The sequence below is a fragment of the Balaenoptera ricei genome, chromosome 4 (genome assembly GCF_028023285.1).
Source record: "Balaenoptera ricei isolate mBalRic1 chromosome 4, mBalRic1.hap2, whole genome shotgun sequence".
Taxonomy (NCBI): Eukaryota; Metazoa; Chordata; class Mammalia; order Artiodactyla; family Balaenopteridae; genus Balaenoptera; species Balaenoptera ricei.
This window is the reverse complement of record NC_082642.1, coordinates 30,366,707-30,392,892: the sequence shown is the minus strand read 5'-3', so window position 1 is coordinate 30,392,892 and position 26,186 is coordinate 30,366,707. Positions and strand designations below refer to the sequence as shown.

The window sequence follows — 26,186 nt, the reverse complement described above, 5'->3', positions numbered from 1 at the left end:
ACAAATTCTCACTCACCTGCCTTCTGACAGTGTACAATCTTTTCATACACAGCGTCTGCATTTTCAATCAGTGCCTTGAGGGACTGGATCATCTGCAGAGGAAACATCCAGACAGGAGGTCACACAGACAGCGGGACACAGGAGGGTCCACGCTCGGGCGCGAGGCTCTGCCCCCAACGTGGCTGAGGGGATGCGGCGACTCGTCCCTCCATCTGACGTCCCACTACTCCAGTTCATGTGTATATGTGTTAAATGATACAGTCACACCTCCCCACACAAGGGCTTAGACCAGACTGTGCAGAGTATGTTCCTGGGGGGGGGGTCAGGCTTGTACAACACTGGATTTGAACCCCAAGCCAGTACCTGAGTTCGTTTCAGTGTGAAAAGCTACAAATAAATATGTGTGCACACCCAATCTGTCCTTCATTTTAACAAAACCTCCTGCGTCACCTTACGGAAAGCTCCAGCGCCTACATGCCTTGCTCACCTCAGCCAAGATGCCTCCATCTGAATCAGTTTAAAGCTTACGATGAGGATCAAAAAACAGCATTTCTTTGATGCATTACTAATGCTAACACTCAAACAAGTATTTTTAATGTGCCTATCAGTGATTTAAAAAATTCAGTGTTGAGTTCTTGTTCTAAATTGCATGTGCTTGTTTTAGGAGCCGCGCTTGAATTAAGAAAAAGGAACAGGGTATAGCTGACCAATTATTTTACTCACCAAAATGCTGGGAAAAGATCTGTCTGAAGTAAACTTTTTGGCTCTAAAATCACTATGAAAATGGGATGGCCAGATTCAGTTCTCATGGCTCAAATGGGGACAATTATGATCCTTGCCATAACTGTAGACTCTAGCTTTTTGTTTTTGTTTTTAATTTAATTTTTATTTTATATCAGAGTATAGTTGATTTACAATGTTGTGTTATTTTCAGGTGAACAGCTAAGTGATTCAGTTATACATATACATGTATCTATTCTTTTTCAGATTCTTTTCCCATATAGGTTATTACAGAATAATAAGTAGAGATCCCTGTGCTATACAGTAGGCCCTTGTTGATTATTAGCTTTTTGTATTTAAATATTTCACATGATAATATTACTCATCTCTTTTACAGGGCCATTCTATTTTATATAACAAATACCAATCTATCATTGCCTATTCCTTTAAATTCTGCCTTTTCTTTATAGTATTTATCACTAGCTGCCATAGTAATTATTTTATAGAAATTAAATATACGTAGGTTGGATTATTTATATAACTCGAAGAACACCATATTTTATTAGTTATACTTATTTAAACTGAAGCATAATCAACACGCCTCTTAAGAAGTACCCCAGATTCTTAAAGTGAGTCACACAGCATTTATCAACTTCCACTGTTCTAAGAAAATTATAGTAAACACTGTGAGGTTTGAAGGCCAAAGCAGGTGTTCATTTATGCCTTCATTCATTATTCATAGAAAGTGTCCTGTGGGCAGCCGCTGAGCCGGAATGGGGGCAGGGTGACCTACAGGACACAGCCCCTGTCTTCAGGAAGTGCACAGCCCAGTGGCACAGCTCCCACTTAGGAATTCGGTATTTTCACATTCGTTCTTCAAGATCTGAGTCATTCCTGCAAATTTAAATATTCTACTTTACAGCTTGACATATTGAACAGGCAGTGATAAAAATGAATAGCTCAGAACTCGATTATACTGATAGAAAGTCATTTGTACCATAACATAATTTGCATACTGAAAAGGTTCATACCATCGTCAGTAACCTTCTTCAGCTTTGATGCTGAGCCAAACGAGAGGCATCACAAAGCAAGGACTTCCCCCAGCAAGGATGGTGGTTGTCACAGCTCAGTATCAAAGAACTGGCCAACCGTGCCGCCATCATTCAAACAGGGGGAAAAAGCAACAAAATGAACCTGGTCATGAGACAAGTGGGCAGGACAGGAGCAGTAACAGAAGGAATGCAAAAGAACAAAGCAGCAGCATTAAGGCCAGACTCACACATCCAGACAGCCTACGGGGGAAGGTGGTCAAAAACAGATCCACATCGGGGCTGGGGTAGGCACAGAACGAGCACAGATTTACATGGGTTCCTCAGCTCTGTCATCTAGGACAAGGTATTAAACATCACGGAGCCATAATTTCCTACCTGTAAACTGAGCTGAATAAAAGATATTATGAGGGCTCATAATATCGTGGGGATTAGAGGAGAGCATGCTTGCGGCTGGAACTTGCCGATGGTGAAGTCGCAGTGGACTCCGCACTCACCTGGGGGCCCGGCAGAGCGCCTTCTGGAAGCCCCCAATTAGCTGAATGAGTGTGCCTTCCTGCCCTGTTCTCATTGGCAATGTTTTACACACCCATTACTGATACTAGTTTTGCTTGAAAAGCCTGGTGTGAAGAAGCTCAGAGAAACAACAAATCGCACTGTTACTCTTAGAAGCATCTTCCAGTTTAAAGTATTGCCAAAGGTTAAAGAGTGCTGCACCTTTTTTAAAAAAAATTAATTAATTAATATATTTATTTATGGCTGTGTTGGGTCTTCGTTTCTGTGCGAGGGCTTTCTCTAGTTGCGGCAAGTGGGGGCCACTCTTCATCGCGGTGCGCAGGCCTCTCACTATCGCGGCCTCTCTTGTTGCGGAGCAAAGGCTCCAGACGCACAGGCTCAGTAGTTGTGGCTCACGGGCCCAGCTGCTCTGCAGCATGTGGGATCCTCCCAGACCAGAGCTTGAACCCGTATCCCCTGCATTGGCAGGCAGACTCTCAACCACTGCACCACCAGGGAAGCCCAGTGCTGCACCTTTTAACTGTAAAAGACACGACAGACTTCAGAAATGCACGTCCACATCCAGGGGCTAGAGAAGGACGCTGCCCTGCCCCTGTGCTCTGTGATGCCGGAGGACTGATCCTTTACTCTGGGGACAGTCATGCGCTGAGGCTGCACGTGTGGGACCCTGAGGTCGGTGCTGAGAACGCATGAAGAGCAGAATGACCCGGGGCCACAGGCAAACAGTAATCACATAAAACGTGGCAGTGCCACCGCTGCCCACGTGCTCCTGGGGGTGACAGTGAGATGCTCCGAAGCCAGGGCATGGTAGTGGGACAGTTCAATACCAAGCCCTTCTCCCGGTAACGGGGGTGAATGTGCCCCCCGACTTATGTGCAGTATATGAATTATGAAGGTGGCTAACACCCCAGGTGAAGGATGCAAACACAGTGAAAAGCCAGCCCCCCCGGTTTGGAAGTGAACAGCGGCAGGTCCCTGCAGAGCCTATCAGAGGGGATTCCAGAGGCAGTCAGCCCAGGAGAGGTGGGTACCTGCTAACCAATCAGCAACTTTCAGACACAGGAAAAAAGAAAACCCACCCAGACCTCAGCAGAGATGATTCACTTTGCCACACCTGTCATGGAATGAATGCATCACTCCCTCTGGGAGGATGAACTGCCAGTTTGTATCTTTTTATGGTTGCAGGGCACATATTTATAATAAGGTTTATAGCTCTCGTCCACAGCTTGAGTCCATTAACCCTCCACTCCTGCAATATTCGTGTGAGTTCTCCTCGAGTAAAGGGCCCGTCTAGGTGTTGTTCAGGGAACTCTCTGGCCTGTGGGCTCGTGTAAGCGCACTCAGTTAAAGGTCCAGTGGGCCGAGAGGGCAGGACCAGGCCAGGCCGGGCCTCCCTGCCTGCCCACCCGGCTGAGGTCTTGCTCTCGCCCGGCTGACAACCATGACTGAATGCACTGCGGACACAGCAGGGAGACCGTGGAGGCGCCATCAGATCTAGGGGCGCTGCCACTAAGGCTGGGTCTGCCACTCTGTGACGAGGTGCAGTCACAAACAGTACAAGTGTTGGCTGAATGAGTCAAAAGGGAAGTATTTCAACGCCTCCTTGGCATCAGGTACGTACTTGGCGTCCTCCGTTTCCTCTAATGCTCACCAGGTCCATGGGAGGTGGGCGCTGGTGGTGCTGCGTTCACAGACGTGAACACTGAGGACCCGAGAGTGAAGCCACTTTCCCAAGGTCGCCTGCAGTGAGGAGCAAAGGGCTGTAACTAGTGAACAGGGGGACGGGGATTCCGTTTGACTCAAAGCCTCTGCTGCTTCCACGATACCAGGAAGGTCTTGACCATGCGCAGCAGCTGAACAGGACGAAAGCGCGTTGCAACCAGGAGGATGGACAGACGCGTTAGGGAACGTCCTGGCTCCCGACAGGTGTTACACACGACATGTGGCATCATCTCAGCTACTGACACGGGCCCAGAAGTGTGTCTTTATAAAGTGATATTTCTATAAAGCACTTTGGGAAAACATTTTTTCAAATGACAACATTAAACAGTTTACTTGGCTCCACTAACCAATTCATTATTAAAAAACAGAAATCAGAAATCATTTATATTTCATGTGAAACCACTAGAATAAGCATCTCAGACTAGACAAAAGCAGATACGTGGGGAGTGACATCAAGACATGAGTCAAAGGGAAAAACTGCTTTAAGTTATCTCGTTTTCTCTGTATATATTATATTAATATGTGACTATAACGCAAGGCCTGGTAGAGTGACTGGTTTTATAAGCATGATCTGCATTAATGCAAATTTCATCGATTCGCTTTAAATGCACAGGTGTTAAGTCTCAGCACCGAAATCAGACATCCGGCTGCCGGCCCGAGTAACTTACCACGTGGACCCTCATATTGTTTACAAAGTACAAGATGCTTTCAAATAGCTATTGTTAATGGATTTTACATTAGTGTCCAGTTACCAGTACCTCCTAAATTTCTGGAACGAATGCATTAGGAAAATCTATAGATTTAACATAGCTCAGAAACCCATTTCATAAATTCGATCAACTCTAAGATAAGCTTTTTTGTTTTTTTAAAAAAATAAATGTATTTATTTATTTATTTTTGGCTGCATTGGGTCTTTGTTGCTGCGCGCAGGCTTTCTCTAGTTGCGGCGAGCAGGGGCTACTCTTTGTTGCGGCGCGCAGGCTTCTCATTGCGGTGGCTTCTCTTGTTGCGGAGCACAGGCTCTAGGCGCGCGGGCTTCAGTAGTTGTGGCGCACAGGCTTAGATGCTCCTTGGCATGTGGGATCTTCCTGGACCAGGGCTCGAACCCGTGTCCCCTTCCTTGGCAGGCGGATTCTTAACCACCGCGCCACCAGGGAAGCCCCTAAGATAAGGTTTTTTGTTTTTTGTTTTTTTTAAGGTTTTAATATAGGTCTCAAGCAGATGGAAAGTAGGAAGTTTCAACTAAAGGCAAAGTAAATATTAAAATTCATATTTTATTAAGCTGGAAGGAAACCAGAAATGCCTTTTGTAAGAATGCCCTGTTTTGAAAGTAACTCCCCAGGTTAGTATAAGGCAAACATCTCTGTTTATAGGTGTAATTATGAGAACTATTACTACATTAATATATTTTATATTACTAGATTTCTGTAGACCGCTTCTTTATTTTCTGTTTTGCAACCTGTGCTACACGGCCCTACAAAGTGAGTTCGTTCACCAACGCTGAGAACGTACAGAAAATAAAAACGAAATTCCCTCTGGAATCTGTCAGCTTTGGTGCTTTTTTTCCTGTGTTCTTGAAAGTAACGTCCTCAGTTAACAGTGCTACTTTTTTTTTTTTTTTTAATTTATTTTATTTTTGGCTGTGTTGGGTCTTTATTGCTGAGCGCGGGCTTTCTCTAGTTGCGGCGCACGGGCTTCTCATTGCGGTGGCTTCTCTTGCTGCGGAGCATGGGCTCTAGGCACGCGGGCTCAGTAGTTGTGGCGCACGGGCTTAGTTGCTCTGCGGCATGTGGGGTTTTCCCAGACCAGGGCTCGAACCCGTGTCCCCTGCATTGGCAGGCGGATTCTTAACCACTGAGCCACCAGGGAAGTCCTAACAATGCTACTTTTGTCTTTAACACTTTACAATAATTATTACTGTGTGGGTGAAGAATTTTTGAATCAAATGCGGGAACTCTAAATTGATCCGGGACTTCTAAATTGAAATGCAGAGGTAACGTTTCCTTTCGCGAAAGCTTCCAAGTACAGCAAAATGTCACAGAGTTGAAGTAATGGAAGAGAAACCATTTATAAAGTTATTGTTGGGAATTACAACATAGCTTTTTAATACTAGAAAATAATATAAAAATCACACATTTGAACTGGGGCATAAAAGTCACATGGCTGTGGCGGTCTTTAGGCACCTGCAGGCTGCAGTTAAAGCCCCTCCACCTCACACAGGCCGCTGTGTGGGCACCACCCCAGGGCCTAGGCGTTCCAGGTCAGTGTCCCTTCCAGCAAGGTCACTAGGAAAACACTTTCTAAACAACAAACTGCTTCCAGAGTAATCTGTCCTAGTTTCCTCATGAAACCTGACTTCTACTTCCACATTTTTCACCATGCAAATTATAGAAAATTACAGAAAAAAACCTATATAATAGAAAAATGAGAGAAATAACTCTGCCAGACAAAGACAGATATCAAATGATATCACTTATATGTGGAATCTAAAAAATAAATGATACAAATGAACTTATATACACAACAGAAATAGACCCAAAGACAGAAAACAAACTTATGGTTACCAAAGGGGAAAGGGAAGAGGGATAAATTAGGAGTTTAGGGTTAATATACATACACTACTGTATATAAAATAGATAAACAACAAGAACCTACTGTACAGCACAGGGAACTACACTCAATATCTTATAATAATCTATAATGGAAGAGAATATGAAAAAGAATATATATACAGCATATATATGTATAACTGAATCACTTTGCTGTACACCTGAAACTAACATGACATTGTAAATCAACTACACTTCAGTTAAAACATAAAATTAAAAAAAAAAAAGGAAAGAACTCTGCCAGACAGAAAGCACTACTGGATTGTTAACGAATATGTAGAGAGGAGTGTACGTGGCTGCTGCCACATACTGACCCCCTTGCAGGTGTGATGGGAGGGGGCAGGACAGAGATCCATGTGCAGTATCGTTAGGCTCTCTAGACATTTCCGCTTGCGTTAGAGGAAAGTAGGGAACGTGGTTAGAAAAGGGCCAGACTGTCATACAGAGTGAAGTAAGGCAGAAAGAGAAAAATAAATACAGTATGCTAACACATATATATGGAATCTAAGACAAAAAAAAAAAGGTCATGAAGAACCTGGGGTAAGACGGGAATAAAGACGCAGACCTACTAGAGAATGGACTTGAGGACCTGGGGAGGGGGAAGGGTAAGCTGGGACGAACTGAGAGAGTGTCATGGACATATATACACTACCAAACATAAAATAGATAGCTAGTGGGAAGCAGCCGCATAGCACAGGGAGATCAGCTTGGTGCTTTGTGACCACCTAGAGGGGTGGGATAGGGAGGGTAGGAGGGAGGGAGACGCAAGAGGGAAGAGATATGGGAACATATGTATATGTATAACTGATTCACTTTGTTATAAAGCAGAAACTAACACACTATTGAAAAGCAATTATACTCCAATAAAGATGTTGAAAAAAAAAAAGAAAAGAAAAGGGCCAGACTGGATGGGATACAGAATTACAATTTTAAGCTGAGATGTGCTGTGATCACAGTAGAATTTCAGGCTCTGAACAAAGGGTAAGGAAGGAATGGGGGACGGAGGTATGAAAGGGGGGCTGGGAAAGAGAGATGGGCTGGAGAGGGTACATCGGGAAGGACAGAGCAGGACCCGGTGACTGATGTGCTGTGGGCACAGAAGGAAGAGCCAAAGACAAAGAGGGTAAGCCGGACAGATGAGGGGACTGTGCCTCACCCGACCGCTGCAAAGCTTTTCCAGGTTTACACTGTGTGTCTAAGGTGTTAACTCATCCAGGAAGTGGAGTTCCGCCCCAGCTGAGCAGAGGAGTTGGCAGTGAACGGGGCGGTTTTTTGAGAATCTGTAGCAGCAGCTAGAAGCCGTGGGAAAGCTTGGTTCTGCGGCTGGAAAATCAGAAGTTTTCTGCACCAAGGTAGCAGCTGAGATGAAAGAATGTCTACATCTCCGAGGGAGGAATTTTAAAGATAAATGAGATGAAAACATCACAGCAACACTGCAGATAATAATAAGCAGAGGGAACCTGTGTAAGAGACACAGAAGGCGTGGTCAGAGGGGCAGGGACAGAATAAGGATGTTGAACATTTCCAGGGGTGGGAGGAGAGTTTCTGGAAGGTCTACAGTGTTGGGAGCTCTGGACTTGGTCATTTGGTATCTCTGGACAATAAGATGGCAGCACCGACAGTTCTGCTGTGTGACAGACGTATTCCTAAAAATCACTGCACTATAAAAAAACTGTGTGATAAAAAACACAAGGTTTGTGGGGAAAATGGGGTCGGGGCACAACACTCAGAAATTCTGCAGTGACACATTACAAAAGGCAGGAGCAGAATACAAGTGATAGCACAGTCCCGCACATGTTACGTAGTTAAGGTACGCAAAAACGCAGCAGTGAGCGTGGCCTGTGGCACCTGACCTTGAAAAAGACCTGGAGGGAAGGGCTGCACCTCTTGAGTTACTGTGAGTGGTGGAAGGAGGGGGTCTGATGACTGATGAGAGGTTATAACTGAGATGCGGAGGGCGCAGCTCAGGACCCACTCAGTGATCTGATGTAGCAGCTGGTGGGTGTGTGAGGTGGTTGTGTACGTTCAGTTCACCCAGGTGCAGTGTTCTGCGCTCGCTAGTGTTTCTTGCCGTCAAAACCGTGCACAGGTAAACACAAAATCCGCGTTCAGTTAAAATTATCCCTTACTGTATTGATCACATGCAAATAAATTTGCATGTTCAAAGCAAGTGTTATAGCTGACTATAAAAGGGAGAGTATTTCAAGATCTATGCAATTTTCTTGTGAAGTAAAGTTAAACTCTCAGTATCTATCATAGTCAACTGAAGTATGCTTTTGGCATCATATGAGCCCTCCTCCACACTGTATTCAACTATTTTAACAATCATTTCTTGCCAGAGAAGAGATGCCAAGTGCTGTATAAATCTGGAGCAAATTATGAGCTATGAGTGACCCAGAGTCCACATTCAGGGAGCCAAGAATTCTCTAGCTTTTCAACATGCTCTGATTCGTCATAAAGTTCACTGCAAAGCTAGGGTGGTATGTACCTAAGGGTGAGGCACGTAGCTCTCCTGTTACTTACCTTTTATCTGAGCTACACATTGAATCTTCATGCACTACATTTCAGATCAAACCCTGTAAACTGAGATCCCACTTCATCTGTAAGTATCTAGCTGAATTTTCACATGATGAAAAGCCTCTCCTACCACAATCAATGTCTCCATCTACCCCCCTCACTCTAAATCAATATAAAACCATATTCACACACTTAGAAAGGGCTGCATTTCACAGATTAAACTTCAAGTTTTAACTAAATGGTAGTTCCTGAAGTGAATTACCATGTCAATATAAAAGCAAAGAGACATTATGCTTATTATACAGAGTAATACAGGTTTTGCCTGTACTCATCTAAATAACCATTTGGATTCAGTATACAATTCATGGAAATAAAAAGTATCATGTAGTCAAAACAACCAATTTATTGCTCTAGGTGCTTTCTTTCTCCTAGTTGCTTTGGTGCCTAGTGCACTTGGGATGGACCAAACGCTTACATTGTGGGTATTTCTGAGAGGCACTTCCAGCATTAGCCACTAGAAGTCCTTAGTAATACACATTTGTAGGCTGGAGGAGAGGAGAAAGGAGCAAAGACAGAGAAAACACCATAAAGAGGAAATTAAGGAGGGGGAAAAAAAGCACTATATAGAGGAATAAAAGAAAAAAGAACAATAAAATCACAGAGCCAGAGCTTAGAGGAATTAAAACAGTGAATGCACAAGGGTGATTTACCTTATTAAAAACCATCCTTCAAATCAGATAAGAAATTTTTATTTTATGCAGACAAGTTAATAAACTATAAAGCCACAACCAAACCTTTATGTGAAAGGAATTCACTCATATTTCTAGATTAATTGAGACTTAGATTACTAGAAGTCTCCATGTTCCCAAATATATTTAAATAGGTCAGGGCTGGTGAAGCTCGGTAGTGCAGAATAGCACAGGGAAAATAGAAAAGGGCTCTGGAAAAGCTGGGAGTTCCAATAAACCAAGAGATTAGTTACGAACTCAATGTACAGATTTTAAATGTTTATTCTACCGTAAATTGTTGGCAAAGTTTTAAATTTTCTGCATAGTTTTAGTTTCAGAAGTACACAGAATGTCAACAAGTGGAAAAGAATTTTGGTTTTGATCTTGTACTGCTTCTGCTGCTGTATGATACGATACTCAGAGAAAACAAAAACTGTTGAAAATTGAGCAACAAAACAGAACCCAAACTACCCTAAAAAGGAATTCCAACGCAACTATAAAACTATCCAGAAAAACTATGTAATAACTCCTACCACTTCACATCATGCTGTGCTTTTTTCTGTGTAGAGAGCATGTATATAGTAAGTTCACATGCACTCAAATGATAATAACCCTCTTATTTCTCCATCTTATGACCAACCTCACACAATCAGAAGTTTCCTTAGGGAAGCACTCGGGATGTTACATGTCATTTTGCACATGATTACTGTGGGAAGCCTTATTCCACATTCTCATGCTAACTAGGCTACTTTATAGCACATGATGAATCATTTTGCACCACGGTGACCTCACGGGTGCACGCATACCCCATCCTCCCCAGGGCCCTTGGTCACGGGCAGCCTCTCAACGCTGTAAAACACTTCTCCAATTTTCTCAACTATAGTAGCGATGTGCTTACGTGACACCCTCGTACCATCTCAGCATGAAATTTAAGTGCACCTTGAGCTCAAATACCCTCTGTGGCCATGACAGCAGGAAGGGACATGAGTACAGGGGGGCTTAGCAGCTGGGAAAGGAGCTTTCCACTAGGCCAGGAGGCAGCCAGGGTGTCCAATGGGGATGCAGTCTACAGCCAGCCACTTGCTTCTGCTTCCAGTAAATGTCTGGGATGAGGGAAAGGAGGACCAGGGCACCACTGTGACTCCCCCAGTCTTCAAAGTTTTAAAGAATGTGAGTTCAGAGGCTACATCTTTGATGGAGGGGAGTGTCTCCAAAGAACTGATGAGACTGGTTTAAAACCTGGCCTAAGTCATCCCTGCAGGAGAAAAGGGGAACTCGAGCTCGTTAAAGCCAACTACTCAGTGAGCAAGCTACTTCCGGAGACTGTATTAGGAACTTCTGGATGCTACAGAACTCTTTCAAGAGACCAAGGACCATTGAGAGTTCTGACATGCTCATTTAAAACTATTATTATGAGGGACTGCCCTGGTGGTCCAGTGGTTAAGACTCTGCCTTTCAATGCAGGGGGCGTGGGTTTGATCCCTGCTCAGGGAACTAAGATCCCACATGCCTCGGGGTGCGGCCAAAAAATTTTTTTTAAAAATAAATAAAAATAAATAAAACTATTATTATGAAATTAATTAAATTTCAAAAGATACAGTTTGAATTAAACATAGTTCCACTTTTATTACCATCTACTTATATCAAGGTTTTTCTCCAAGGGGATCAAGGTGATTTAGAAACTCCTAATTAACAGACGGTAATTCAATCATAGTCTTACTGTAAGGTGTCATTAGTATCTCTCAGGTCTGTGATAGCTAAGTCTAGATGTTAGTTAACAGAGGAAAGCAATTGGAGACTTCTCTGTAATGAAGAGCATTATTTTTGAGCCCAGTAAAGAGTCTGCAGTACTCTGGAACAGCAGAGCTAGGAGGAGGGCAAGAACCACTCGACCAGCTACTACAGTATTTACGGCCTTTCTGGTGTCAACCACAGAACTCACAGGCTCCTGCATCTTCTCCTTTCTGAGGACAGAGGCAACTCCCCACGCAAGGTGGTGGGAAACCTCACCTTCTGCTTTTCACTTTGCAATTTTAAACCTGCCTTTATGAAACGGAGTAACCACGTCTCCATATACAGCAAAGCTGCTGCTGTGAAGTTCGAGTGATGCTGAGATACACACACAGAGAAGTCTTAGAGCATCAGGAGCTGCTTGTTTCTAGCCTTTGAACTCATACTGACATGATAATGAGCACCGTGTATTGAGAATTTTCTATGCCCTGGGCTACTTACGTGTGATCTCACCCGCTCTGAGGTGGTGAGACCCTGCCCATGCTACAGATGAAGAAGCGACGTGCCCGGGTCACAGAGTGAGCGCCAGAGCAGGGACTTCTCATGCTCAGGGCTCATCTTCTTTGCCGGCACCACCGTCCCCCAAGCCCCCACTCACCTACTTCCAGGGTGCAGGCAGGGTCCCCCTTCCTCCCCCAATTGCTAGTCCCAGCGTCTTTGTGCAAGAACGTTATTGTACACACGTGTTCACACCCATGCCCACCTGCCCGGGGCTGTCTGAACTCACAACTGCACTCACGGAGATGTGTCCTTGGCAGAACATGCCAGGGCACATCTCCTGTGCCCTGGGAGTCAGCTCACGACGCAGGTGAGAGAAGGACCAGGACAAAGACTGGCCAAGGTGGACCCACAGCCCGCGGATACTGCGTGCGGGGTCTGGGTTTCCTTCCCCGGGAGCACAGCAGTGTGGTACCCAGCAGGGCCAGCGAGGGTCGGGATGAGGGGTGTGACAACTGAGGGACGGTGGCTGTCTGGCGTTCAGGGACTTCTTGTTTGGCCCACCGGGAGCCCATGCCCACCTACTAGCTCACATGGCACTCAACTTCTGAGCGTGCTTTGGAAAAGCGTGAAACACTCTTCGTACGTGAGCCGTGTTCCCATCTCAGCGGCCTTTGCTGAATCAAGCTGCTCTCCTGTCTGGCCTCCTCTCCCCTCCATTCCTCAACCCTGGGGGTGTGTCCTCCTTAGGACCCGTGAATCTTTAAGAGTAGGGCATTGCAGACAGGGCAAAGAATCCTCTGGTAAAGGGCAGGGGAGACTCTGAGGGTCTGAATAAGAGGTGAATGGTCTGGGGAGCTGAGATGCTCGTGCCTTCCTTCCTCTCAGCTGTCCCAGGCCTGGCCTCCCGCCTCAGGCCCTGCCCTTCCCACAGGCACCTGGAGCTGTCCAGGAACCTCCTCTTCCTGGATCGGCACAGGTGCCACTCACCGCCTGAGGACGGACACGGTGAGACCCTCCGGTACTGAGACTGGAAGGACAGCCACTCCCCCCTCCAGCCCTCGCCAGCCCCAAACCTAACCCTCCCAAGAAAGGCTTTCCGGGCACACGTAAATGAGCCAAGTTCAGGGAAATGTAGGTACTCCGGGACATGGATGTAGGGCGGGAAGGACACCTGATATCTGTGTCCTCTGGATCAAGGGCATTTTCTTTCACTCATTCATTCATTCACTCATTCGTTCATAAATATATTTTGAGGGCCTGCCCTGTGGCAGGCTCTGTCGTGAGAACGCAGGAATAAGGAGGACACACAGGGTCGCGGCCACCCGGGGGCTCAGATCTGGGGGCGAGAGAGAGAGGTACCTTCAGAAAAGGAATCAAACCAATGAATGCATAATTACAGGTCGTGATGAGTGTACGAAAGCAGCAAAGAGCATGAAGAACAGCCGGGTGTGTGACCCTCCAGGCCTACCCCCAGCAGCCGTGGGAGAGGGTCTGGGTTTGGGCTTCACCTCCAGGTGGAGGTGGAGAGAGCTTTAAGTAGAATGTGGTTGGATTTTATAATTCTAGAGAAAGTCCTCCTCCCCGCCTTAGGGGAGGGTGAGAGGAAACTAGGGGTTTTCAGAAGAGATGCAGAGCCTGCCCACCGGCTCCACCCAATTCCCCTTTCTCTGCCCTACCCTCCCCTTCCCCTAACAAGAAATGCTTGACCTGACTGAGAAAAGGAGCACTGCTTAAACTCAATCCTTAGACGGCTCGTTTTTGTGCCTCATTACCAAGCAGAGCGATCACAATTATACATCTCGCTACATACGTGTGAACTAAAGTTAGTGACAAATTTTACTGGATTATAACACAAGATTCTGGTTGACTGTCACCATTTTTTTGCTGGAATAGCACGCTGTCCTCATGGGCACTGTAAACAAACTGGAATTTTCACAGGCTTTCCTCTCCTAGTTCCCGCCTCTGGTGTTTATAGTTCTGTCCGTCAAACACTAACAAGTAGTTTTACTTCTTCTGGGGTCCACTGCCTCTTCCAGGACAGCACTCAGGTGCCCTCCTCCTACTGGGGTAACAGAGTAAAATGATGTTCTATGGATCTACGTTCAAAACGCACTGAGGACATTATTTAAAAAAGAAGAAGAAAGAAAACCTTTAAAGTCACGATTTAAGCTGGCCAGAGTGAATCTGGAAACCAGTGCATCAAAATACACTAAGGACTTTTTCCCTGATCCTCTTTTTGAGGGGTTGGCAAACTTTTCCTGGGAAGGAGCGGACAGTAAATATTTTAGGCGACTGCTCACCTCTGCGCTCACAGTGTGAAAGCAGACACAGAGAACGTGTCATGAACATGCTCTAACGAAATTTCCTTATGGACACTGCGGCTTGAATTTCATATGATTTTTACATGTCCTGAATTTTTATTTTTCGACCGTCTAATATGTAAATACCATTTTAAGCTTGCAGCCCACACACAAATGGGTGGTGCCAGCCAGGCCCACAGGCCAGCGTTGCCCGACCCTGCTCTGAAATGCCACACCATGCATCACTTGGTGATACTGGACTAAAAGTATTCCAGAGAATATAGTTTGACATGCTACATGCACATTTTAGAACAGAACATGAAAAATCAAGTGCGGTTAGTATTTTAAAAGCATAAACATATGTTATATGTAAACGAAGGAGAAGTTTGGTCACAGAGAATTGTAACATTGGTCAAAGACTTTCACGGACTTATAACATAGCTAGAGGTTAGTTTTAGGAAATCAACTAAAAATGAGTAACTACCATCTTGGTTACATTTAGCTAAATACTCAAAACAGCTATCTCTATTCACAAAGACAGTTTTTTTTTGTTTGTTTTTTTTTTTTTTGCTTTTGGCACCAGATAAGTGATTATTCAAAGCTAAAATTATTTTGTGCCATATAATGACATAAATGATGGTATCACTCCATTTAATCTCTCTCTGGTGTAGGAGTATAATAATTATAAAGAAAACTAGAATAATCAACGTTGGTTTCAAAGAAAATACTTAAAGATTTCCATAAGTAGATAAAGGACTTCCTGTATAAAATCTGCACATAAAAATCTATAAGAGTTAGCCCTAAAGATGTGACTAATACTAATCGTAGTAGGGAAAGAAATGTTTTAAACTACTTAACATGTTATTTTTAAGTTAATTGATAATTAAGCTTGCAGAGTTAAACTTAACTCAACACATCATACTGTCCACCCACTGAGTTGACTGGGAGAGTAATTTTCTTATGGTTCAGAACTTTAAATGCCTTAAGTTAGAAAAGACTTCAAAACCATTATTAAGTGCTATTTTTATCCCTGATAAATTCATGTGGTAGTAAAATCAGATTTCTGGTGTCAAGGGTGGTTATTTCAGTGGGATGAATGGCATTAATTATTTCCCAGCAATCTGGGTGAATATAAGTGAACAGAATGAAAACCAGGAACCGTTAAAATAGAATAATAAGTGACAGTTCCTGCGGTCCCCACTGGCACAGCGGCTAATGTGTATGGTGGAGAGTTACCACCAGACAAGTGCTGATTAGAGGGGTTTGGTGAGGCTGGGGGTGAGCCCTCCCCACTACACAAAAATAGAAATAATGAATCCGTAGGCAGCGCTGAATTTTATTTCTCTTATAAACCTGAGGTCAAACGTAACATATCAACAAAATATATGCTTAAAGCTTAGAAAGTGCCAAATATTACTGTCAGGAATACATCAAGCTGCAGAGAAAAATCACTACTGCCTCATTATTCAAAAGACTGTGGAAAAACACCTTTAAAAAATTTCTTCCAGGTCATGACTAGGCACATAACAGACAGGAAGAAAAGGTCAGAAATGAGTACATCCTACTGCCAAGAAGTGATGCCAGAAGGTGGCCCAAGTAAGTGTCAACAATTACATGTAGTACTCAAAAAAATTCTGAAATATATGATCTTTCATATAAACTGGTTATTTTGATAGCTTCACTTTCATGGAGCAGGTTCCATCCAAACTATCCCATTTCTTAGAGAGTTGTCTTCTAAAATGTGATTGCACATCCAGAGACTATGTGCCCATGAAAACAGAGAAGACTCATCATTGCATTTACAAACCAATCTATGTACCACCACTAACAATTTTCTAGAGGTATCTGAGTAATTTCAACCTCTCCAACTCAACTCCAAATGGGATTTGCAACGCTGCCGGTTTTCTCAATGGAAAAGCATTGGCTTCTCTAAACTATATAAGAATGGGTGTCAATAAATCAAGTTAAGCTCCAGTGAATGGATCTTGCATTTGAAAAGTCAGGGAATGATAACAGAATATCGAGATGCTAAACAATAAAATTCTGTTATCACTGCAACTTACATCCTTTCTAAACTTCAACCTGAATACAGACAATGATGGGACACAACGAAATATTAAACAATTCATCTTTTTGATGAATCTCTGACAGAAGAAAAATATTTCTAAAAAAAAGATTCACGTGTGTGATTCTTACTGGTTAGTTGTAGCCAGCACTGCTGAAATAATCACACAGGCAAAACATCCCCATTTAACTGGCTGGAGAATGTTCTGAATCCCACACGGAGCTGACAGCAGGTGCAGCCACAGGCTCAGGTGGCAAAGGCAGCCACCTTCCTGAGCGGGATGAAGAATCACCATGGGCTTCACAACCCCAACTCCCCATCTGGCCAAAAACCACCACCCTAGGAGAACTAAGATAAACAGTGAAGGTGCATTTCCTGGGTCCTCCAGTGGGGCGTGGCCCAGAGAGTGCTGGGTGTTTCAGAGTAGAGTCCATATGTAGGGGGCTCCAAGGGTTCTGTCCCAGGACAGCTTACGACGAGGGAGAGGAACACAATGATCTCTCAAAGCAGCCAGCGCGGGCCGGCACAGCTCCCTCTGTCCCAACGGCACAGGTCAGAGGGTCAAGGAGAGACGCAGCTCCCCTATGAGTCCAAGGTCAGAGCAAGCCAGAGGGCTCCCAGACACCAGGGGGGAAGCAGGCTGAACGCATCAGTGAGCCGTGAAAGGTAGGTTCTAGATTGGCCAGTCTTCACTTTTGTGGATCTGAAAGGATTCGGAACTCACAAGCTGCTAAAGACATATAAATTATCACACACCAAAAGCCAACTCAGTCCTTTGTTTCTTGATCATCACTTTCCTGTTTGAAAAGGATTTCCACCACAGAGGACAATCACATCCACAGAACTAGCTGTAGACACAGTACCACACTGTGCACACCACAACAGTGATCACAAACTTCAAGATGTCAAACAGATTCCGGATGCTGTAAAATGTGTTCCCTTCAAGAAAGGGCTATATATATATTTTTTTTAATTATTTATTTATTCATTTTTGGGTGTGTTGGGTCTTCGTTTCTGTGCGAGGGCTTTCTCTAGTTGCGGCGAGCAGGGGCCACTCTTCATCGCGGTGTGCGGGCCTCTCACTGTCGCGGCCTCTCTTGTTGCGGAGCACAAGCTCCAGATGCGCAGGCTCAGTAGTTGTGGCTCACGGGCCTAGTCGCTCCGTGGCATGTGGGATCCTCCCAGACCAGGGCTCGAACCCGTGTCCCCTGCACCGGCAGGCAGACTCTCAACCACTGCGCCACCAGGGAAGCCTGGGCTATATACTATTAATAGTGTTTGATGCATGTTTCAATAGCAAATCAGAAATTCTGATTCTGGAAAACTTCAATTGCTACAAGACTATATGCATGAGATACATGTCCCTAGAGTTACTTCCCCCCTTTTTTCCCTCTCTTGGCAATTACTAGGCTTAACATAAATTCTTCATCAATCCCAACATGCCAAAGGGAGGCCGCATTTCCAAGATGCTCTAAGAAGAATGTTATTCACTTAACAACACTAGTCAAAGTATTCAGACTCCGTTTCTCTTGATGATCATTACATAATTCCTCGTTCTTACAGCTGGCACGTCAGACTGCTGACTCTGCCTCAGCACCCAGGTCTCTCTCTAGGTGATATTTCCGGAAGTTTGTCTTTCTGGGAATCCAGGAGATGAAGGCCCGTGGGGAGGGAAACGCCGCCAGCTGCATGGCGACAGCAGTGGGAGGTGTAACGGGGAGAGTGTAAAGCTGTTTTTTTCCCAGCGATGTTGCCATAGTTTATAAATCATTTTGCCCTGGGGCTTTCCACCTACTCAAAGAGCAAGTTTCAGAGCCTGGGTGAAAAGCAGCTATCGTGTAAAAACAAAGACACTTCTCAGTTTTAAAGGTCAGATTAGATTTTTATTTGGGTTCCCACCAAAACGACAGGCTTGACAGTCAGGATCTGTCAAGGAGAAACTCTTTTCTAAATTATTTTAACATATCAAGGAACAACACATATAGGTCCCAGAACATCACCCCTAGGGTAGAGGAGATGCCCCTCCACCGACCACGGCTGGGCCAAGCGTTTGCAGCCCTAGGACAGGAGGAGGAAAGGGGCAGTGAAGGGGACGTTGGGAGCCCGCCTCTTGGAGCCCTGAGGATGAAGGAGGGAGCCAGGAAATCCCTGCGCTGTGCGCACCGGCCCCAAGGTGCACTGGGGTGGGCGGTGGTGAGCTTTAGGAGGACATTCTTTAGCAAGGACACAGAAAGGAGACTTTCTGCAGCCGTACCCTCTCCAGGCAGCCAGTGGCCACTCTTAGACGAGCTGAGGGAAGAGAGAAAGTCTGAGAGACTGAGCATTTTACCTAAAGAGCCAAGCAACCACAACCCAAAATGGATAATGTGAATTAAGGCAATGGATCAGGGTTACGAAACGGAACTAAAATTGAGGGACACCCACCTGCCCCTAAGAGAGCTGGGAAAGCTGCATTTCCTTCCCCATCTGGGCCAAGTGTGTGGTCTGAACTCAATCTCTGCCCCACAGGCATGAGGTGACAACAGGCTGAAGAAACTGGAAGTCGGCCAGCACTGCTGTCTCCACTCGGCCCAATTCTGTTTATTCGAAGCCTAGTGGGGACAGGAAATTGACCGAGCAAACCAGGACAAGGAAAGCAAACGCTTCTTCCCAGCTCTGACCAGCCGCCGATGCACATGGCGACTGACCAAGAAAACCACATCTATTATTGATAGAGGACACTCAGAATTTGAGAGATGTACAGACTTTTAAAAAATGTCCTGGGGGGCTTCCTTGGTGGTGCAGTGGTTGAGAATCTGCCTGCCAATGCAGGGGACACGGGTTTGAGCCCTGGTCTGGGAGGATCCCACATGCCACGGAGCAACTAGGCCCGTGAGACACAACTACTGAGCCTGCGCGTCTGGAGCCTGTGCTCCGCAACAAGAGAGGCCGCGATAGTGAGAGGCCCGCGCACCGCGATGAAGGGTGGCCTCCGCTCGCCGCAACTAGAGAAAGCCCTCGCACAGAAACGAAGACCCAACACAGCCAAAAATTTTTTTTAAATGTTACCTTAAAATATTATTTAAAAAAAAATGTCCTGGGGACTTCCCTAGTGGTCCAGTGGCTAAGACTCTGTGCTCCCAGTGCAGGGGGCCCGGGTTCGATCCCTAGCCGGGGAACTAGATCCCGCATGCATGCCACAACTAAGAGTCCACATGCCACAAGGAAGATCCCACACGCTGCAACTACAGATCCGGCGCACCCAAATAAATATTGAAAAAAATGTCCTGGTGGGTCTTTCACAGAAAGAAGGACTCAGAAAACAACTTAAGGAGGTAACTTTAGCCACTGAAGAAACAAAATAAATTATTTCTAGTCAAAAAGAGAATATATCAAAAATAAACACTGAAGGAATAATACAAGAGCAAAATCCCACATTCAAGTGGGATCTGATGGGAACATGGGAAGCAATTCCTCTCCTCTTGCACAGGAAGAAAAAAAGACTACAGCACTTCAACGATCTTAGTTTTATCAAAAATGTAGTAGTGTTCTTCTGCATAATGCATCTGCTTAAAAGGAAGTTCTCTAACTTTTCTGGAGCTTTAGGTTCCAGATATATTACACACATATTTCCTACCAGATTCAGTGAAATAAAGTGTTCGAGAAATAAGCAATCTTGTTCTGCCCCCTTGAGAAGCAACAGAAAGGCTCTAACAGAGAAGTCAAACAGTGGGAGACCCCACCAAACACAGGGCCCCAAGCCACAGCCCCATAACCGCTCCCCAGGTGGCTTGGTTCAAGGGCTGAAGTGATGCCAATAGCAGGCTCCCGTTTCTCGTTTACCAGTACGGTGGGACAGCACCGCAGTTACTCAGGAATTGTAAACTGCAGAATAGTATCTGCAGTTGGTGCGTCAGATGGTACAGTGGCTCGCTTCGTACTTTATCACTTCTCGTCTGAAGACACCATCTGACAACGTGTGGGACTCTGTTAAGGTTTGCATCTCTGTCCTCCCAGAGAGTCTGGGGCTGGGTATCAAATTTAACTGGTAAAAAACAGGCGCTGATGAAGGCTCTTTCAAGGGGATTGCCAGCCCCTAAAATGCTACTGTTTCGCAACTGTTCTTGCTTACTATCTGCAGGTGTGTGTGTGTGTGTGTGTGTGTGTGTGTGTGTATGTGTGTGTGTAAGAATACTTCTACATATGTGTCCCTCGATGGTTTCTGTGGAGACATGTAAAACATGAAAAGCGGATGAGAGATACAGTCGTGCAATCACCACCATATCACACCGTGAAGCACCATCTCCCCTAAGTTTCTCAGTCTCCCTGCTTCTGATGGCTGAGTGGCAGCCTCTATATCTGATCTGATGATACGAGTGATATTATCAGCACATTCCATCCTTTAAACATTACTTTTCCCTTCCCATGGGGTTGGCAGTCGCTCTGAAGTGGGTCAGCTGTATGGTTTCGATGATGCCAGAGAAACCGTTTTGGAAGCGTCATTGGCTGGACCTCCCCTGTCACTGAATTAAACTAGAGGCTTTGGGTTTCTGCTCTTCCCCCCTGTAGCAGGGTACATTCACCTTTCCCTAATCTGTCTTTCTTTCCCCTCTTTGTAGCTCAGTCTTATCCCAAGACATAATACTCTATTTTTCTACAGTTATAAAAATTGGGAGAGTTGACACCTCCAATTAAAAGATGCTTTTAATGTCAAGTTCTGAGGCAGGAGAGTGATAAAAGCAGCCACAGAGGAGATGGGGATCAATAATAACCTTATTACACATGATCTCTGCTTGGTCCAGATGGGCAGAGACTCCATCAGTTATGAAGTGTGATTTCTCTCTTCCCTGCGTTAAGCAGTGGCCAGACAAAATACAGGATCCCATACCAACAACATATAGCAGAGCACTCTTGATGCGCATGCCGACTGCCAACATATCTGTGTAAGAAAAAAACCCTTCGTTTCTCATATTATATTTAAAGGACCTTGTTTTATTTAAGAATATTTAAAGCCATGAGGTAGAAGGGACTATTCAGTAACTTACATAAAAATATTCACAGCAAGCAAATAACATGCTCCTAGACAAAGCATCTTGTTCCTTTTTTTTTTTAAACACTAAAAAATACTGTTCTCTACTGGATAAACGGATTCCTCAGAGAGTGCTGTCTTAATTAAGTGTGGAGGCAATTAAAATCAAGATTTTTGTGAAGCTGTAAAAGATGGAAACAAATTAATTTCAGATCGGCTGCTCGAGGGTCCGCCACTGTGTATGTGAACAGTCATGCTGTCTGTGACAGAGCTGGGCATCCTTTGCTTTCCTTTTTCCTCTTCTCTCCTTTTCATTCCCTGTGACTTCATCGTCAATTTACTTACAATGACTGAAGCATATTCCATAGTGCAGAAAAATTGTAGCAAAACCAAGGAAGAAGACTTTTTTTCTTTAAAAAATGTTTATGTGATAAGGACACTTAACATGAGATCTACCCCTCTTAACAAATGCTTACCTGTACAATGCATTACTGTTGACTAGAGGTACAAGGTGCTACTGTACACGGGTCTTTAGAACTCCTCCATCTCACTTAACTGAAACTTCATGCCTGTTGATTAATAACGTCCTATCTCCCCCTCCTCCCAGGCCCTGGTAACTACCAGTCTAGTCTTTGATTTTATGAATCTGACTATTTTAGATACCTCATTTAAGTGGTATCCCGCAGGGCTTGTCTTTCTGTGTCTGGCTTCTTTCACCGAGAATACTGCCCTCAAAGTCCAATGAAAAAATTTTAAAGAGAACTTTCTTTTTATGTAACACTTCACAAAATATTTAAAGTTTCAGTGTTTTCTCTCAGTCGAGGAACAATGTTGACATCTTGGTCTCTATTTGTTAGCATAGATCTCATAACATTTTAAAAAATTTAAGCGTAAAGCAGATGGTAAATCTGAAACTAATAAGCAAAGATAGCTGGAGAGCTGAATCATTACTTTCTTCAACATTAAAAAGGGTGGTAAAAACCACTTTAGTATAAAAAGATGATGGATGGGGTTTCCCTGGTGGCGCAGTGGTTGAGAATCCGCCTGCCAATGCAGGGGACACGGGTTCGAGCCCTGGTCTGGGAAGATCCCACATGCCGCGGAGCAACTAGGCCCGTGAGCCACAACTACTGAGCCTGCGCGTCTGGAGCCTGTGCTCCGCACCAGGAGAGGCCGCGACAGTGAAAGGCCCGCGCACCGCGATGAAGAGTGGCCCCCGCTCGCCGCAACTGGAGAAAGCCCTTGCACAGAGACGAAGACCTAACACAGCCAAAAAAATAAATAAATAAAAATTACATTTAAAAAAATAAATAAATAAAACATGCCTCATTTAAAAAAAAAAAAAAGAATTTGTTTATTAAAAAAAAAAAAAAGATGATGATGGATGACAGGAGAGGGGAGACGTGGTCCTGAACCCTCCCGGCAGACCATCCCAGGAGCACTGTGTGTTACGGAGAGGGGACCCACTCACTCGCCAGAATCTCTTACTCAGGTTACGTAATCCTTATCTTCTCCAAACCAGCCTTTAAACACATGCGAGAACGAGCTCAACTGTGATATCTGATTCTCAACAGTGGACGCATTCAAGTTCACTGACACACACTTTTAAGTAAAACACTTAAATTTTCGGTTTTCTGAAGTAATAATACAAAAGATATATTCAGGTACTTATAATCAGATTCCATTGACTGGAACTTAATCTGTTGAATACAGTCTTCCTTATTTTAAGCTCATCAGATCTGCCTTTTGACATACGCCAAAGTATGAAAGATGAATTCTTCTCCACTTTCATGGGGGAGCAAGAATCAGAAATAAGGTAACTGGGACTTCAAGAGCCCCACATGAACAACGTCAGATCATGATTATTGGCGCTCTCTGGGCTTTATGGGCAGATTGATCAGTCATCTACACACCACACATGGCTCATCTTCCTGCTCTGGACTGCAGGGCAAAAACTGGACAAAGAGACTAATCATGCTCTAAACCTGCCATTAGAACCATTAATGGTTCTGCCATTAATTTGATGCACTACTGGGTTTCCACTTTCTCATCTGCAAAATAAAGACGCTCAGCAGGCGGCCTCTGAGTTCTCTTTCACCCCTACCCTCCCACAGTCCATAATCTTAATTCTGAGCATGGCCCTTTGCTGCTCAAAAATGTGCAAGAATTCCCACGGTCCACGCTTGAATTTCCTAGAACACGTGTTTCCCATTTCTGAGAGTGTTTCACCCTGTGAACTCAGCCTGCAACCGTCTCCTTTTCTTCACCTGCTGAAATCTGAGTCGTTCTTAAGGGTCAGAGGCCAGTGTTTCCTTGAAGTCTCCCTAATTCCTAAACTTGAAACTGACCGTTCTCTCCCATGAACATCCAAATAATCTGTTTACATATTTTAACACATCTATCTATCATCTATCCTCTCACTATCTCTGGATACGTTTCATCTCTTCCACTAAACTGTGAACTCCTCCAGGGAAGAAAAGCCTCCCTCGTGTGACGACACAGTCACTCCCACTCTCCAGACCAGTCCCTCCCTATTTCTCCCCCATCTGCCTGATCTAAGAAGGTGTCTGTGTTTTACTTCCTCTGCTCCCGAGTGGCTTTGACACCCGCCTTCCTGAGCAACGTCCCAGCCTCAAACCTCACCACTTCCGGGATCCAAGGAGGGACCACAAATAGGGCAAAAAACCACAGTTTGGGCCACTCTGAAGACCTGTTTGCTGGTGGGATCACAAGGGCCATTAGGACAATCTAGGGGCCGTGGGCAGGGTGACCACACAACTAATTATCTAAACAGGGACACTTTTTTTTTTTTTTTTTAAAGGTATGTAGTACTTTATTTATTTATTTATTTATTTATTTATGACTGTGTTGGGTCTTCGCTTCTGTGCCAGGGCTCTCTCTAGTTGTGGCAAGCGGGGACCACTCTTCATCGCGGTGCGCGGGCCTCTCACCATCGCGGCCTCTCCCGTTGCGGAGCACAGGCTCCAGACGCGCAGGCTCAGTAATTGTGGCTCACGGGCCCAGTTGCTCCGCGGCACGTGGGATCTTCCCAGACCAGGGCTCGAACCCGCGTCCCCCGCACTGGCAGGCAGACTCTCAACCACTGCGCCACCAGGGAAGCCCTAAACAGGGACACTTTTAAGGGTTACAGGGAGAACTATTAATAATTATGCTGGGACAACAGGTGTACAAGCAGGGTCTGTCCCAGGCAAATGGGGCTGCAGGCCACCCTGAGTGTGGGCCCTCTTTCCTAGCCTCCACACCGGCTTACATGGTGCCCACATTTCCACAATCAGCTCCTTCCCTGCCCTCTCCTTTTTCACAAAGACACCGGCATATTTCAGCTACAACTCGTTTATTAGTAAGAGATTAGACGGAAAAATAGTCACAATCTTGACAGCATAAATACATATCTGTACACTCTTAGGAGATACCGCAATCCTGTTCTCACTGGAGGGTAACTTCAGCAGTGCAGACTCGCAGTAACATAGGACTTTGTGGGGAGGGGTGGATTTCTCAAACTACGCTTACTTTTCATTTGGAGTCTTCAAACTATAAATGGGAAGTCAACGAAATGAAATAAGATCTTATTTCTAAGGCTAATTTTGGGTTAAGCTCAATATAACAAACGTTACAAAAATAAAGGCTATCCAAGACCTTATGACATTTCCCATCAGTATTTCATCTATTCTTTAGCTAGCTTTAATCAATTAATTGTCACAAGGTGAGAAATAATTAAGTCACTAATAAATGGACTATAAAATATTACAAGAGCTATAATATTGCCATAGCAATATGACAATCTTTAAAAGGCAAATTATAAAAATTTGAATTTAATTTTAAGTACTTTATAGCTTAGTTTATCAGGTGGAATGAAAAGGAGAACAAATCAATAAAGCTAGGGGTATAACGCAGCCCAGCTATGTCAATGAGACATTATGTAAGACTAATTTCACAACTTTAAAAATGTAAGCAAGCCAACTGTCTTATCATTTCTACAACAACACAATTATAAAGTTATATGTAGATAAGAGTTACATAGTAAATGTTATCATCTGCCAGCCCAGGGAGAGGAAGGGGCGGGGGAAGTGATACGGTGGGCACTGTATCCACCCAGCACTCCCGCTCTGGGCTCAGCCTGGACAAGAGCCTGGGTACCAACCCTCCCAGTTAACACCTCCCTGGGGCACCACATCCCACTCTCAGGAAGGTCCCGTTAAAAAGGTTACCATGAAGAAATGTCACTGCGTGACCAGTAACACACCTGAGCCGGTAAGTCATCTTAGATGTTGGTCAATGACGTGGGTCTGCAAAATGTCTAACGATTTTATTTGTGGCTTAAGTTTAAAAAGCATTTACAAATATCAGCTACTTCTTTGGGCTTCTTCTCATAAAACTAACTAGGTAGCCTGAGGCACAGCATGCAAGAGCTCTTCAGACTTTTCCGTGTTACCTCTTTTTCCTATCTTTCCATCTTTTCCCCCCAAAGGAATCTCAGCATCAGCTTCTTTGTTTTGTTGCCCAGCTGCCATCCTAGCAGACTGGACGGCTCCCTGAGGACAGGGACCCCTTATGCTCATGCCTGTGGCCCCTCCAGCACCCAGCACAGTGCTCCCCCCACCCACGTTTACAGACACATTTGCCCCTGGCCGTCCTTCTTTCTGAAGGGTGACCGCCACTCCCTGCAGTTTGCCTGCAGTGTCCAGTGTTCGGTCCTTAT

The 26,186-nt window shown here is 44.8% G+C and overlaps 1 protein-coding gene across 3 annotated transcripts in view; it reads right to left on the bottom strand.

The window, feature by feature from the left end:
- The window catches only part of PLCL2 (phospholipase C like 2), a 192,899-nt gene that overhangs the window by 50,037 nt on the left and 116,676 nt on the right, over positions 1–26,186 (bottom strand). For all 3 annotated transcript variants that reach the window (XR_009502847.1, XM_059920385.1, XM_059920386.1), the window contains exon 4: positions 17–92. Coding sequence is in view for 2 of the 3 variants with exons in the window: in XM_059920385.1 (XP_059776368.1) it covers positions 17–92 (76 nt within the window). In the remaining variant the exon portion in view is untranslated. The remainder of the gene's footprint in view (positions 1–16; positions 93–26,186) is intronic.